The following is a 17147-nucleotide window of genomic DNA, read 5'->3' as shown; positions in this document are numbered from 1 at the left end:
TTTTTATGTTACATTTGTATATACATAAACTAAGCATATTACGTGTAATAGTCACTAAATACAGGACCAAGTAATTTAATGCATAGCTTTTAGGTTATAGCTAACACTGCCATTGCATATACCTAATTGTATTCTAATACACACAAAAGACCAGAATAATTATTCTAGTTCTGGTTTTTTTTTGTGTGTGTGTGGTACGCGGGCCTCTCACTGTTGTGGCCTCTCCTGTTGCGGAGCACAGGCTCCGGACGCGCAGGCTCAGCGGCCGTGGCTCACGGGCCCAGCCGCTCTGCGGCATGTGGGATCTTCCCGGACTGGGGCACGAACCTGTGTCCCCTGCATCGGCAGGCAGACTCTCAGCCACTGCGCCACCAGGGAAGCCCTCTAGTTCTGTATTTTTGAAACCCCAATCAAAGTTTCCCTGTCACGAAATATTACGAGGGACTTCCCTCGTGGCGCAGTGGTTAAGAATCTGCTTGCCGGGACTTCCCTGGTGGTCCAGTGGTAAAGAATCCACCTTATAATGCAGGGGATGAGGGTTCGATCCCTGGTCAGGGAACTAAGATCCCACATGCCACGGGGCAACTAAGCCTGCATGCCACAGCTACTGAGCTTGTGCGCCTCAACTAGAGCTGCGTGCTCTGGAACACACGCGCCACAGCTACAGAGCCCACGCGCCCTGGAGCCTGTGCACTACAACTAGAGAGGAGAAAACCTGCACACCACAACTAGAGAGAAGCCCACACGGTGCAATGAAGAGCCTGCGTGCCTTAGTGAAGATCCTACATGCCACATCTAAGACCCGACGCAGCTAAAAATTAAATAAATAAATACTAAAAAAAAAAAAAAAAAGGAATCCGCCTGCCAATGCAGGGGACACGGGTTCGATCCCTGGTCCGGGAAGATACCACATGCCACAGAGCACCTAATCCCGCAGGCCACAACTACTGAAGCCCGCGTGCCTAGAGCCCGTGCTCCACAACAAGGGAAGCCATGGCAATGAGAAACATGCGCACTGCAACGAAGAGTAGCCCCCGCTCACCGCAACCAGAGAAAGCCCGCATGCAGCAATGAAGACCCAATGCAGCCAAAAATAAATACATAGACAAACAAACAAATAAATAAATAAATGTTGTGGGGGTTTTTTGCAGTACGCGGGCCTCTCACTGCTGTGGCCTCTCCCGTTGCGGAGCACAGGCTCCGGACATGCAGACTCAGAGGCCATGGCTCACGGGCCCAGCCACTCCATGGCATGTAGGATCTTCCCGGACCGGGGCACGAACCCGTGTCCCCTGCATCGGCAGGCAGACTCTCAACCACTGTGCCACCAGGGAAGCCCAATAAATGTATTTTTTAAAAAAGAAATATTATGAGAATATTCTCTGTCTCACAGCTTGGCTTTGTTTTGTTTTGGTTACTGGTAATAAATGTGTTCAGGATATAGCATCTGCAAAAAGAGCGCTGGATTTGGTCTGGATTCATGTGCCAGCTCTGTCTGTGGCTTATTATGGGCAAGTGACTTACCCTATTTGGGCATTTTGCCTCATCTGTCAAATAAGGAGGTTGAACTAAATAATCTCTAATGTCTCTTCTAATTACGCTAAACTATTCTAAATAGATTTATAGTTAAAAGGATATTTGACTTTGCTTGTAGGGTACTTCCAAAATATACGGCATCTGAGGATTAAGCTTGTTAGGAATTGTATTCATTGGTTTGTGTATTATTCATCATTAAAAAGAACTATCATTAAGGCAAAAGGCACATGGAAAATTTAAATGTGATAGCTTAGAAATCCCATAAGTTATTTAGTAATAATCTCTTGGTTGTGTGTTTACATATTTAATTTTTTCCTATTTTAAGTATAATTTTCAATTAAAATGATTGAAAAAGATGTGAAATTGTCTTTCAAATAACATGAGTTCTTTTCAGCAGAAATTACAAGTGAGAAAGGAATAAGACTGAACATATATGCTAACATCTGTCTTTTTGCAGATAGCTTTGCTAATTTAACTAGGATCCTTTGGCTAAAATAAGAACATGTTCATATTGTCTTTAAAATCAATTCTTAAAGTTGAAATATCTTTCAAATAGTTAATATTGGTTTCATTATTTTGGAGGTGAGTTAGCGCTTACATTATTATAAGGTGATTTTAAAGAATAGCAACTCTTTAGTTGATTTTTGTAGTACTCCTAATTCAGTTCCTAAATTTGGAAAGGTTGAACCTACCAGTTTTGGAGAGAGACTGCTCTCTGCAAATGTTTTCACTACCAGCTTATTGTAAGTTTCTTTCTGCTGGAGGTACCTAAGAGTACATATGTTAATTCATATATTTATCATTCACCTGCTATCTAGTAGACACTGTGCTATGTGCTAGTTTTTCAGTCTCTGCTGTCAAGGAACTTGTAGTCAAGTGAGGGATAGATTAAATAAACAGGAAATTACAATTCACAGAAGTTGGCCCTGCTCAAGATAGAAGAAGCAGCATGGAGAAAGGCTGTAATTCTGCAGTATAAAGTACAAGGTTGATGAAGTGCAGGAGACGAAGATCAAAAAATGAAGATGAAGTAGAAAGTGGCAGGCTATAATAGGCCTTGTAAACAATGTTAGGGAGCTTAGCCTGATGGCTCGAATAAGTCACCACCAGATTTCAAGCAGTAAAAACATAATCAGATTTGTGCTTTAGAAAGATCTCTCTGGCTAGTGTGTGGGGAATGGATTGGAGAAGAGTAAGGCTGGGATACTAGCTTGGGGATTGTTGCAGTTATTTTGGCAAGAGAGATTGGTGACCTGAATGGGAGTTATGGCTGTGGAATATGATTTGAGATATTTAGGAAGTAGGAATGACAGGAGTTGATTATCACTTGCATATGAGGGATGATGAAGATAGAGGCACAAGTGTGATAGCCACATTTCTGCCTTGGCTGGTGGTAGCATTCACTAAGATAGGAAACGCAAGAGGAGCAGATTTAGAAAGAAGGGATGATCATTTCACTTTTGGTTCTGTTGAGAATGTCTCAAATGTTACAGCTAAATGGAGGTGTTCAAATGTTAGTTAGATATACAGATTTGGACTTCAGGAGAAAGATTTGGCCTAGAGTTTTAGATTTGAGAGATATTGGCACTTGCATGGTGAGAGTAGGTGAGATTCTCTAAGGACAGTATGTGTGGTAAGAAGGGAAGAAAGTGTAGGATAGAACCCTAAGGAGTAGCAATTAAGGGATGGCTAGAGGAGGAGATATAGAGAAGGTAGAGAAACAAAGGAAAACCAGTGTGGGTCATGGATTCCAAGGAAGGAGAGATCCTTTAAGAAGCAGGAGGCGAGACTTCCCTGGTGGTCCAGTGGTTAAGACACTGTTTTTCCAATGCAGGGGGCACGGGTTTGATCACTGGTTGGGAAACTAAGATCCCACATGCCCCGTGGAGTGGCCAGAAGTAAATAAATAACATGGGGGTTTATTTAGGGGGGAAAAAAAAAAAAGCAGGAGGCCCATTGTGTCAGATTGTTCAGGTGAATCAGGTAACATGAAAAGTTATTGGATTTAACACCTGTGAGGTCATTGGTGACCTTCGTGAGGGTGTTTTCAATGATGTAAACTAAGTTGCAATGAATGTGAAGATTGAAGTAGATTAGGCTTCATGAAGCGTAAAGAGGGGGCTTTTGGTAACAATCTTCGGGAGAGTTTACCTTTTGGAGACTGAGAATTTGCTCATGGATGTTGGCTGGTAATGCATTTTAGCCAAGAAGCACACTGCAAACCATTAGCTTCATATTAGCTCAGAAAGCTGCTGTAAGGTATTCTAGGAGTTTTGGAATGAAGTGGATACTTTCTTAAATTAGCATTCAAGCAAGTGAAGGGAGTCTTAGAATTATTTGATGACACTGAGCCAGGAAGCTGGCCCATAACTTTCATGCCAACCTGACTCTGTATTACGGCTGCAAGGAAGCAAAGAGTTAAGCATCTTCTGCAGGATACTTATCATCAGGACACACACTTATATACTTTCTCTGCTTGTTAGAAGTCTGATAACATGATTTAAGAAACAGGTAAATTGCCACATTATTTTCTTCAGAAATATTTTAATTCTTTTTAAAATCTTAAAAATAATGGGATAACAGTAGACTTTAAAATGCAAGTATTAACTACTAATTCAAATGTGAAATCAATTTAATTTTTACATTTTTGAGGTGATTAGAATATCTTTTTCTAAAATTTCAGCAACAGTTTCAACTTTATTTTTCTTTCAACAGCAATCTTTCCCAAAGAAACTGCCCATGTCTCAATCAGTGCCTCATATTTATATTCAAGTTAAAGAATTTATTTATGCCAGCCTTAAATTTTCAGAGTCGTTACACCGGAGGTAAGTTTATTAATAAGAAATGTATCTTTATCATAGCTATTTTTGTGAAACATTAACATGTGATTTTTAGGCCATGACTCTTCAGTGGACTATTATCTCGTTGGAAGGCTTACATATCTTAGTGGCATTTGGGGTTAACTAGAAATGCAACCTCACACCTACTGAATTAGAAACTGAGGATGGAGCCCTTGGCTTTACCAAGTACTCTGGGTGATTCTGATGCACTCCAAGTTTAAGAACCACTGCCTTAAGCTTCATCATACTCTATTAGTCTCTTATACCAAAGTTTCTAAACATGTATTTTAAAGACATTAGCTTATAACATAACACACAATATCATTCAGCATTGGAAAAACAGTGGATACAAATGAGTATTCATTGAAAAGGAATGACAGACTATTACAGTGGTAGTTTTCATTAGCAGAGCTCTAATGGTCCAAGAGCTACCAATAATTTATGCCTATCTTTTTTTTCATTGAACATTCTAAAGTTCCGATCTAAAGCAGAGCAGTATAATGCAGTAGTTAAGAACATAAGCTTCAGACTTACACCTGAGCTTGATTCTTGATGTTGACACTCACTAGCTGCAGTAGGACTTAGGGCAAGTCACTTAATCTGTTTAAATTGCAGTTCCCTCATCTGTAAAATGAGAGCAATAACTCATAGGGTGGTTTTAAGAATTAAATGAGGTAGTGAGTGTGTATAAAGCACTCCGTGTAGCCTGGCACATGGTAGGCACATAAGACGTAGGAGCAGATGAGATACTACAATATAAGATGTGAGACTGGGGCTTCCCTGGTGGCGCAGTGGTTGAGAGTCCGCCTGCCGATGCAGGGGACACGGGTTCGTGCCCCGGGCCGGGAGGATCCCACATGCCGCGGAGCAGCTGGGCCCGTGAGCCATGGCCGCTGATCCTGTGCGTCCAGAGCCTGTGCTCCGCAACGGGAGAGGCCCGCATACCGCAAAAAAAAAAAAAAAAAAAAAAGATGTGAGACTAGAGCTTGGAGTTTTTATATTTCATTTGCAGGCATTGGGGAACTGTTGAAGAATTTTTAACTAAGAAACGACATGACTGGAGTAATATTTTAGAAAGTTTACTCTGGCCACAATGTGGATGGTAGATTGGAAGTAAACTGTAGAAAGTATAGAAATTTAGCAGTTTGGAATTAACTTTTGTTTATTTACAGAGAAGAGACAGTGGATCTCTAATTGTTATTCGATTTTTTTAAATAAGTAAATTTATTTATTTATTTATTTTTGGCTGCATTGGGTCTTCGTTGCTATGTGCAGGCTTTCTCTAGTTGTGGCAAGCAGGGGCTGCTCTCTGTTGCGGTGCACGGGCTTCTCATAGTGGTGGCTTGTCTTTGTTGTGGAGCACAGGCTCTAGGCACGCAGGCTTCAGTAGTTGTGGCATGCGGGGGCTCAGTAGTTGTGGTTTGTGAGCTCTAGAGCGCAGGCCCAGTAGTTGCGGTGCACGGGCTTAGTTGCTCTGCGGCATGTGGGATCTTCCCGGACCAGGGCTTGAACCTGTGTCCCCTGCACTGGCAGGTGGATTCTTAACCACTGTGCCACCAGGGAAGTCCTGTTATTTGATTTTTTACCACATTTATAACACCAAAGTTAAAAGCCCTTAGTCATAATATTATGTGTAATTATCCCTAAAGCTTCCCTACTGACTGACTAGAACTAGAATTGTCCCCTCAGTTCTGGCTCTTTTTGTGCATGAACTCCTAGCATTCTAAAAGGTAAATGTTGTATACTAATGCTACAGCAGAAAAGATTATCTATTTTTTCCTTCTGTCTTTGATAAAAATATTTGTCATCTTTGTTAGTTCAATATCCAGTCATTCTATTTAACTATGATACTGTTTTTCATTTAGCAAGGCTTTTTATACTTACATTTTTAAAAATTAGCTTTACTAAATAATATTGGCTATTTTCATTTTGTAGTTCAGAATACAGAAAGCATAGTTAGTATTAAAATATGTAAATTTAAATTTATTCTAGATTATCAGCTTTCTGACATATTTTTGTTTTAAAAATTTACATCTGTGGCCTAAAATTGAGCTGAGTCATTTTTTTTTTAATTTGTCATTAAAGAATTATGGAAAAATAACTTTCTGGGTTTAAAGCTCTTTTATTATGTTTAAACATATTTTGCAGTTAGATTTTTAGACCAAAAAGATGCTTTGGAGCTCTTATAGTAAAAATGTTTGGGGTTCTTTTTATATGTGAATAAGAGCAGGGCCAGAGAATTAAGTGATTTCATGATGAGACTCTAAAGTCTCAGTTATTTGGTTGCAGAGAAAACATCTGAATCTAATATGATCTTTAAGAAATTTTCAGTTTTCATAAGAGGCTAAGCTCTCAAATAATCTAGGAGATTTATTGTATATTGAGATTTAATTACTGTGTTATTTGTTATTTAAAAATTGGGAAGAGTACAGGTTATAAGCTCAAAAGAGAAGGAGTTAAGGAAAAAAAATTGCTCAGTTAGGATAAAAACCTCTTGGAGAAAATCCTGGTCATTGTTGGGTAAATCTTGCTGGCAGGAATAGGACGTAGGTGCTGATAGGTTTTCTTTCTCTGCTTTTACTTATGCATTGATTCAGCATTCAAGGAAGTTCAGGGGAATTAAACAAAAGACATTATCTGTCATGCATAACTTTTCATCTGAAAAGAATGCTATACAGGGTGTCTTTAAGCATAATTTGAGTGTGTCAGAAAGGAAACCAGAGGAGTTGGCAACCACCTCCTTTATATTGGTGTGAGTACGTTGCTTGTTCTAGGGGCACTACTGATTTCTGTCAGAGAGTTTGCTACTGTGTAACCTTGAACCCCTATTGGTATATATATGCTATTCCCTGGGAAGTCCTGACTTTAGATACGAAATCAGTGAGGCATATTCTCCTCAGGTCTGCCAGAATTAGGGTTAGCAGAAATTGAAGAGCACCTGCATTAAAATGGAGAACATTGGAATAGTAGTGAAAATTACCTGTGTTTTGTAAAATCTTGTTCTATTTGCATATTTAAAATAAATGTAAACTAGTAAATATTTGTACCTCATAGATTTTTAAGAGTAATGTTTTAATAAAGTAAAAAGTGAAAGGGTTCTAAAATTAAAATGTTAGACTGTGTTTAAGGCAGTGAGTCTCATCTGGGGCAGTTTTGCCCCCCAGGGTATATTTGACACTGTCTAGAGACATTTTGGGTTGTCACAACTAAGGGGAAGAGTGCTACTTGCATCAGGCGGCTGGAGGACAGGGATGCTGCTAAACATCTTTCAATGGTACAAGACAGCTCCACAACAAAGAATTATCTAGCCTAAATGTCAATAGTGCTGAGACTGAGAAAACTTGGTCTAAGGACAGCTTAACCGTTTTGATAATGAGGCTATATACAAAACATCATGACTTACTTAGATTGAAGGCCTAGTGGTTAGAAGAAAATAATAAGCTTTTTAGTGCTAGGCTAGTAATTTTTAGGATGTTAAGAAACATCATAGGGTTAGTTCCTCTCCCAAATTAAAACTAGTGTAAGGCAGTTAATTTCTTTGAATCTTTTTAAAAAAAATTCTCAATGGAAATGGATAGCTTAGTTATATTAAAATCAAATCTAGCAATTGTATCCAGAGGGTTCACATCAATTTGTATTTTAAAAGTAATTTTAGCTATAGTTGTATATAAAGTGTCTTTGAAAGTGGCTGTACCATAATGGAGTCATAATTTAAGAATAGTTTTATTTCCTTATACTAAGTACTCCATGGTTTTACTGTAATGGTTAATTGAATACATTTAAATTATTCTATAAATGAACATTCTACTTTATGGAAAGTATCCCTTTTGTGAAACTAAATTGAATTGAAATATGTGATTTAATAGATATGAATGATTGTAATTTATTTAAAGATATAAAGGAATTAGAGTAAATTGCATTAAATTATTTAGGAAGCTAACTAATTGTAACCCTTGTGGAAACCTTAATAATATCAACCTTTGTTTTTAGCTCAACAGAAGTAGATGATATGCTTAGAAAATCAACAAATCTGCTGCTGACCAGAACTTTGAGTAGCTGTTTACTGAATCTTATTAAAAAACCTCACATAGGTTTGACAGAGGTAGGTTAAAAAGATATTTATAGCTAAATGTTTCATTATATGAAACAATTATTATAAATTAATTTATTGCTGAACATCATCCTATAAAACTAGCTTTCCATTTTAAATTTATTAATAGAAGTGGGTTTGTTTTAAAATAAAAGCGTCATTGTAAATTCCAGTGATGTGAGGGAAAAGGGTTTACATGGGGAATAGTGGATAGCTGATGATGTTAGAAGATATATGGAGATTCATGTTTGCCAGACTGTACATGAAAAGTGAAAATACTCATTTTTTTTACTTGGTGAATGTATAAAATTTGAAAAAATGCTTTGAAAAGTTGCTAGTTAGACTCTTGGTTATTTTTTTTAGATGATAGCATTCATAAGCAGTATTTACAGCAGGCTTTTGAAATCAGATAATCAGTTGTATCCTATAATGCTATAATTATGCAGAAGTTGTACACTTGCTGGAAGTAATAATCCTGATTTTAAAAATCGAATGGCTTTGTATATATGTAACCTGCATTTCACTGGAGGCATTTTCTATTTTCTAGCTAGTGCAAATCATTATAAACACCACACACCTGGAACAAGCTTGCAAATACCTTGAGGACTTTATAACTAACATTACAAATATTTCTCAAGAAACTGTTCATACCACAAGACTTTATGGGCTCTCTACTTTTAAGGTATGTAAAAATCTGACTAAAAGTTTTTATTTCAGTTACTGTAAGCAAACTTTTAAAAAGTAAAGACAATTTTTGTTATACACATGATTCCATTATATTTCTAACAATTGAAAATTAGTGGTAATCAATGTCAACAATGAGCAAATAAATGTCAGTTCCTTTTTGGCATTAAACATCTTGTTAAAATGAAGAAAAGTATATTGATTTTCTATAGTATATTACATTTTCTTCATGTTTTGAAGACTTAAGAGTAGTGCTGAATCAGTCTAACTTGATTTTCTTTCATGTCTCACAGTTTAATAGTTAATTGTTTATGTAATATATATAAGTGTGTGTATGTTTGGAAATTAAAATTGTAAGAAGAATTAGACAAGTGTAAGATTTGCTTTACATCCTTTATTGCCTCTGATAATATTTCCTTATTACATGTTATTCAAGTCCTACTCTTTTCTGAATGGACAGATTTTTGTTTTTATAATACCATGGGATATAACAAAACATTAATTAATGGTTGTTTTAAGCATTATGAATTAAATAATTTCATAAATTTGTTATATAAACTTTTATTATTTTATTGATTTGGGAATCATGTAAATGAGACACTGGCATAGTCTAGCAAAATAAATCCTTTTGCATTGAATAATTTGTTAAACTAATATAAACCATTTGCTGATCCCTTATCTATAAAATAGGCTTGCTAGTTTAACCTCGTAGCCCTTTCTAAGTTTTCTATTAAAAAGAATTATCATCTTCCCTACTCTTGCTATATTATAAATTATCCAATTTATCTCCTAAAATTATAGTATAATCATTTACAGTTAAAAAATTCAGTATACTTGTATTTAGATATAACTAATTTAATGTTAACAGTAACCAGACTTTGCAGTCTAGTGGTTAAGACTCTGCACTTCCAATGCAGGGGACGCAGGTTTGATCCCTGGTTGGAGAACTCATAAGATCCCACGTGCCACGTGGTGCAACCAGAAAACCCCCAAAAACAAAAACAAAAAAGAATAACCAGACTTTGAAAGTGTGAAGTCCAGAAAAGACCCTTGGTTCCTAAAGTTATCTGCCTGGCCCCCAAATCTTATGCTCCTCTGATGATTCTTGAGCCCATGTTGTCATCCTAATCCATAAGACACAAATGCAGATGATATCTGAGTGAATGAATTAATTAAATTATTTATTAAAACTGAGACAGAAGCTGGACAAAACAGGCGTTCATTTATTCAGATAGTATAGTACAGTAATTAAGCACATATACTCTGGAGTTAGACTGCTGTGTGACTTTGGCCACATTCTTTCATTTTAATGATTCCTGGTTTTATTATCTACAAAATTAGAATAGCAATATATTATCTACCTCATACAATTATTCTGAGGATTAAAGGGGATACTTAGCACAGTGCCATTTGTTGTACATGATCTGTGCTCTGAGCGCTCTGTTAGGTGCTGAAAATATAGAAATGTATCCCTGCCCTCAAGGAGCTCACGGGAGAAAAAACTATAAAAAGACACTTGACAATATGATATAATAAGTACCATAATATAGGAGGAGACTCCACAAATTTGTAGACATTTATTTATCCACAGATTGATTCTTTGCTTCAATATTAGATTTTACACAATCCTTCTTTTTCTTTCTTGCTCTCTGTCCTTATGTCCATGTGTTACTCATACGCTGTCAAGAAGGGATTTACTAGGGAATGGAGTTGTAAGCATATTTAACTATTAACATTATATTTAATAGGCTTGCTCTGTACTTTGATTAAAACATGAAATGCGTTGACATCTGGTGTATCTAGGGATCTTCAAGCAATTTTTCTTATCAGTTGTAAGTCAAAGAACCACAGATACTGGAACATGATGCCTCAGATTAAGGAATCTTGGAACTACACTTCTCAAAATCTGCCTGTTGAGAGGAAATGTTTAGAAATGTTAGCTCTGGTCCATCATTCCAGTGGTACTTAAGTTGTAGATATTTAGTTGAAGCTACAACTGCCATAGGATACCCCTTGGGTTTTCTAGGAAATCAAGTTCAGCCTGTACAAATAGTAGAACATCCTTATTTCTTGTTGTTTATTTTTTGTTTTATTTTTGCACAGAACTCAGGAAACCCTTACTGTTTTATGATATACAAACAAGAGTTATTTCAAGCTCAGTATTTGAAGGTTAAGTGTTCTTCAACTCTTCCTTTGATCTGTTTCAAGAGGAATTTGTCTTAAACTGTACTATGAGAAAGCAATTCAACAGGGAGAATCATTAAATCAACATTAAAGTGAATTACTGAGGGAGATTGGGGGAATTTCCATTCACAGTGAATAGTCAATCTGTAGATGATTAAAGTACAGTCTTGATTACAGACATTAGCAAGGATTGCTTAGTTAACCTCTTAGCCTAATTCTTTTCAGTCCAGTGACCTGATCAAATATATTTCTATTTAGTTGCTTAATGATTATAGAAATAAGCACTTACATGAGCCTTTTACCCATACCTCCATTTGCTTCCCCTCCAAAATCCCACACATGCATATACAAAGTGGTAGATTTTATATCATATTTGTTTACTTTATGAAATATTATATAGACTGCCTTGTTAGCTTGCCTGTCATTGTACTAAATCTGTGAGTGGTACAAAAGAGGTAAAGTAAGTAGTTCCTGCCCTCAAGCAGTACCACAGCTTTTTGAAATTAACCTGGACCCACACTGAGAGCTACTTGAAGCTAATATAAGACTTCTAACTGAAAAGATTTGCATCAGAATAGAGGGGAAAATGGGAATACCATTCCCTTTTTAATCTGTGTAGAGAAATGGCCCAGTTCTTTTTCTTTGGCATCAGAGCTTTTTAACTTTGCTCCCTGGAGCTTTTCCAACCTGCCACCCCGAAGAGTCCTTTCCTTTTGAGTCCTGGCAGTGATTGCAACTGTAAGTGCCTAGAAAGAATATGCTTGCGATTCTTTTTCAGTTTGCCTTTTTAAATCTATTGATGAGTATGTAACAAAGTGTTTTTAGGATTATGGCTAAAGTGACAGTGGTAAATTATCTTTGATTAAGGGCTTGAAATTCTCTTCCTGTGGAGCAAGGACATGGTACGTCGACTCTAAAAAAACTTTCTTTTTTAAATGTAACATTCATATATAAGCACACACAATTTATAAATGCAATAATTATAAATAGCTATAGCTCAATTAATTATTAAAAAGTGAACACAGACTTCCAATTTCTAGTCTGGCATGTAAAGAGCTGGGAAGTTATCATTCTGTCCCAACAAGTAAAAAGCTGAGAAAACTGAAAAAATCAATTCTTCCTTGATCTTTCAGAGAAGTGAGATCACAGGACACACTGCTGCCCCCAAAATTGGAGAAGTAGGCAAATACAGAGAATCACAACTTAATGGAGTAAAAACCCATAGGAATCATTACTGGGGTAGGAAAACGTGAAGTATAATTAATGAATATTAGAAAATCAGTATGGACAAGTTTGAGAGTTAAAACTCCAGGAGAACCCAGTCTTAGAGGGGGCACCAGGTTCTCCCAGTGAAGATTTGAGGAAAATCCTCTTACGTTTCCAGCAGGGGCAAGGGAAAAGGAACCATTTTGAAATATGCCAGAGCATTCTGTTCTTTAAGCATTCTGTTTTTCTCAACAAGACCTAACCTCAAAATAAACTATTTACTGGTGCCTAAACTAATGGGAGAAGGGAAACACCCAATTCCAGCCTGCTCTGGCCATCCTGTCCAACTTGAGGGGTGGAAATGAAAAGCACTTGTGCACAGCTAAGGGGCAAAGGCTTACTTAAAGATGAAGACCTAATCGTAGGACTAAAGAACACTTCCCCTCTCCCACTGTCTTACTGCCACATTACTAAAGGCCTAATTACTGCAATTCTTTTCACCCAGTACACCATGTCCAGCTATCAGGAAAAAATTACAAGGTAGACTAAAAGACAAAAAATACAGTTTGAAGAGATAGATATGGTATTAGAACCATATTCAGGTATGTCAGGATTATTGGAATTATCAGACCAGGAATTTTTTTAAAAAAAAACCTATGATTAGTATGCTAAGTACTTTAATGGATAAAGCAGACAGCATGCAGGAACAGATGGGTAATGTAAGCAGAGAGATGGAGAATTTAAGAAAGAATCAAAAAGAAATGCTAGAGATCACAAACACTGCAACAGAGATGAATAATGCCTTTGATGGACCTATCAGTAGATTGGGCGTGGCTGAAAAAAGACTCTCTGAGCTTGGGGATCTGTCAATCAAAACCAAAACAGAAAAGCAAAGAAAAAAACACTGAACAAGAATATCCAAGAACTGTGGGACGACTACAAAAGGTGTAGCATACATGCAATGGGAATATTAGAAGGAGAAAAAAGAGAGAAAGGAACAGAAGCAATATTTGATCCAGTAATGACAGAGATTTCTCCCAAATTTATGTCACACAACAAACCATGGATTCAAAAAGCTTAGAGAACACCAAGCAGGATAAATACCGAAATAATTACACCTTAGGCATATCATGTTCAAAATTGCCCAAAATTAAAGATAAAAAATCCTTCAAGAATCTAGAGGAAAAAGCTTACCTAGACTAACAAAGATAAGAATTACATCTTACGTCTCTTCATAAACCATGTAAGCAAGAAGAGAATGGAGGAAAATATTTGAAGTGTTGAGAGAAAAACACCAACATAAAATTTTATATGCTATGAAATTATCCTTCAAAAGTGAAGGAAAAATACTTTCTCAGACAAACAAAAATTGAGGAAATTTGTTGCCAGTAGACCTGCCTTGCAAGAAATGTTAAAGTAACTTCTTTAGAGGTAAAGAAAATGATATAGGTTAGAAACTTGGATCTATATAAAGAAAGGAAGAGCATCAGAGAAAGTACAAGTGAAGGTAAAATTCTTAATTGATCTAACAGATAACAGTTTGTTCAAAAGAATAATAGCAACGTGTTCAATTATGTATGCTTTTATATATATATATATATATATATATATAGTTGTGTGTATATATGTGTACTTATGTATGTTTACATGAATGACAGCAATGACACAGGGTAGGAAGGGAGAAATTAGGATTATTTTGTAATTATAAGGTACTCACACTACCTATGAAATGGTGTAGTGTTAGTGTTATTTGAAAGTGGACTTGGAATAATTGTGAATGTATATTGGAAACTCTAGGGCAACCACTAAAAAAAAGCTAAAAAAAAAAAAAGAAAAAAAAGTACAACCAATATGCTAGGAAAGAAGAGAAAATGGAGTCATACAAATGCTCAATTAATACACAAAAGACAGAAAAAGAGGAACACAGAAGTAGAAACAAAGAACAAGCACAACAGATAGAAAACAGTAACAAATATGGTAGATATTAATCCAGCCATCAATAGTCACTTTAAACATCGCCTGTCTAAAAACACCAACTGAAAGACAGAGATTGTCAGAGTGGATCAATAAAACAAGACCCAATTATATGTTGTTTATAAAACCCGCTTTAAATACAAAGACACACCTACATTAAAAATAAGTGGATGGAGAGACTTCCCTGGTGGTCCAGTGGCTAAGACTCCGTGCTCCCAATGCAGGGGGACTGGGTTCAATCCCTGGTCGGAGAAGTAGGTCCCACATGCCGCAACTAAAGATCCTGCATGCAGCAATGAAGATCCCGTGTGCCGCAACTAAGACCTGGTGCAGCCAAATAAATAAATAAATAAATAAATTAGAAAATTATTCAAAAAAAATTAGTGGATGGAGAAAGATATACCATGTTAACACTAATGAAAAAGTGGGAGTGTCTATATTAATTTCAAACAGAGCAAACTTCAGAGCAAAGAAAGTTATTATCAGGGATAAAGTGGGCCATTACATAATGACAAAGGGGTCACTTCTCCAAGATGACATAACAATTCTTAATGTGCGTGTGCCTGACAATGGATGGTCAAAATATGTGAAGCCGAAACTGATAGAATTTCAAGGAGAAATGGATGGATCCACTGTTACAGTTAGAGACTTCAACACGACTCTTACCAGAAATGGTCAGATCCAGCAGACAGAAGATCGGTAAGAACATAGTTGAACTCAACAACACCATCAATCAACTGGATATGATCAACATTTATAGACTACTTATCCAGCAACAGCAGAACATGCATTCTTCTCAAGCTCACATGCAACCTTCACCAAGATAAACCACATTTTGGGGCATGAAACACACCTTAACACATTTTAAAGAATAGAAATCATACAGTGTCTGCTGTAAGACCACAATGGAGTTAAATAAGATATCAGTAACAGAAAGATAACTGGAAAATTCCAAATACTTAGAGATTAAACAACATACTTCTAAATAACATGTGGGTCAAGAAAGAAAAGCATAAAAACGAATATTATGAACAACTCTGTGCTCGCAAATTTGACAAACTAGATGAAATGAACAAACTCCTTGAAAGACACAATCTGCCAAAACTCACACAAGAAGAAATAAACAACCTGAATAGGCCTGTATCAATTAAAGAAATTGAATCAATAATTAATAACCTTCTGAAACAAAGCACCAGGCCCAGATGGGTTTACTGATGAATTCTACCAAATATTTAAGGAAGAAATTACACCAATTATCTACAGTATCTTTCGTATAGAAGCAGAGAGAATACTTCTCAATTCATTCTCTGAGGCCAGCATTACCCTAACACCAAAACCAAACAAAGACATTATAAGAAAAGAAAACTACAGACCAATATCTGACATGAACAGAGATGCAAAAATCCTTAGCAAAATATTATCAGATTGAATCTAACAATTTATAAAAGGAATTCTACATCATGACCAAGTGGGATTTATCCTACTATGCGAAGCTTGTTCATCATTCAAAAATCAGTTAATATATTCCATCACATCAGCAAGCTAAAGAAGAAAAATCACATAGTTATATCAATAAATACAGAAAAAGCATTTGATGAAATTCAACCCCCATTCTTGATAAAAACTATCAGTAAACTTGTAATAGAGGAGAACTTCCTCAACTTGATAAAGAATATCTACAAAAAACCTACAGTTAGCATCATACTTAATGGTGAGAAACTTGAAGCTTTCCCACTAACGTTAGGAACTAGGCAAGAATGTTCCCTTTCACCACTCCTTTTCAACATCATACAGGAAGTTCTAGCTAAAGCAATAAGAAAAAGAAATAAAAGATATACCGATTGGGAAGGGAGAAGTAAAACCATTTTTCTTTGCAAATGATATGACTGTTTATTTAGAAACTCCGAAAGGATTTTTAAAAAAACCTTCTGAAACTAATTAGCAACTATAACAAAGTTTCAAGGCACAAGGTTAAAGTATGAAAGTTAATAGCTTTCCTATTTATCAGTGCATTAAGTGGCTCAAGCTGCCATAAAAAACAAACAAACAAAAAGCCATAGACTATGTGGCTTAAACAAGAAAAATTTATTTTCTCACAGTTCTAGAGGCTGGAAGTCAGAGATTAAGGTACCAGCATGGTAGGTACTGGCTTACGGATGGCCACCTTATCACTGTGTCCTCATATATGGTAGACAGCAAAAGAGCTCTGATGGCTCCTCCTTTTCTTATAAGGGTGCTAATCCCATCACGAGGGGCCCGATCCTCATGACCTCCTCTAAACCTAATTATCCAAAGTCCCCATCTCCAAATACCATCACACTGGGGGTTAGGGCTTCAACATATGAATTTTGGAGGCACGTAATTCAGTCCATAACATTCTGCCCTGATCCCCAAAATTCATGTCCTTGCATCCAAAATACACTCATTTCATCCCAAGAGCCCCCAAAGTCTTAACTTGTTCCAGTGTTAACTCTAAGTTCTTACGTCCAAAATCTTATCTAAATGTCATTTAAATCATATATAGGTAAAACTCCAGATATAATTCATTCTAAGGCAAAATTACTCTCCAGTTGCGAACCTGTGAAACCAGACAAGTCATATGCTTTTAAGATATAACTGTGGCACAGGCATAG

General features: G+C 36.5%; 1 protein-coding gene across 1 annotated transcript in view; it reads left to right on the top strand.

Annotated features, from left to right (window-relative positions):
• The window catches only part of EXOC6 (exocyst complex component 6), a gene marked incomplete at its 5' end in the record, with an annotated part of 188022 nt that overhangs the window by 80437 nt on the left and 90438 nt on the right, over positions 1 to 17147 (top strand). The window contains 3 exons of the mRNA XM_082855035.1: positions 4252 to 4361; positions 8367 to 8478; positions 9014 to 9148. Of these exons, the coding sequence (XP_082711161.1) occupies positions 4252 to 4361; positions 8367 to 8478; positions 9014 to 9148 (357 nt within the window). The remainder of the gene's footprint in view (positions 1 to 4251; positions 4362 to 8366; positions 8479 to 9013; positions 9149 to 17147) is intronic.

The sequence above is a fragment of the Leucopleurus acutus genome, assembly GCF_964270905.1.
Source record: "Leucopleurus acutus genome assembly, chromosome: 14".
NCBI lineage: Eukaryota > Metazoa > Chordata > Mammalia > Artiodactyla > Delphinidae > Leucopleurus > Leucopleurus acutus.
The sequence above is the reverse complement of the archived record's forward strand: the minus strand, read 5'-3'. Positions and strand labels throughout refer to the sequence as shown.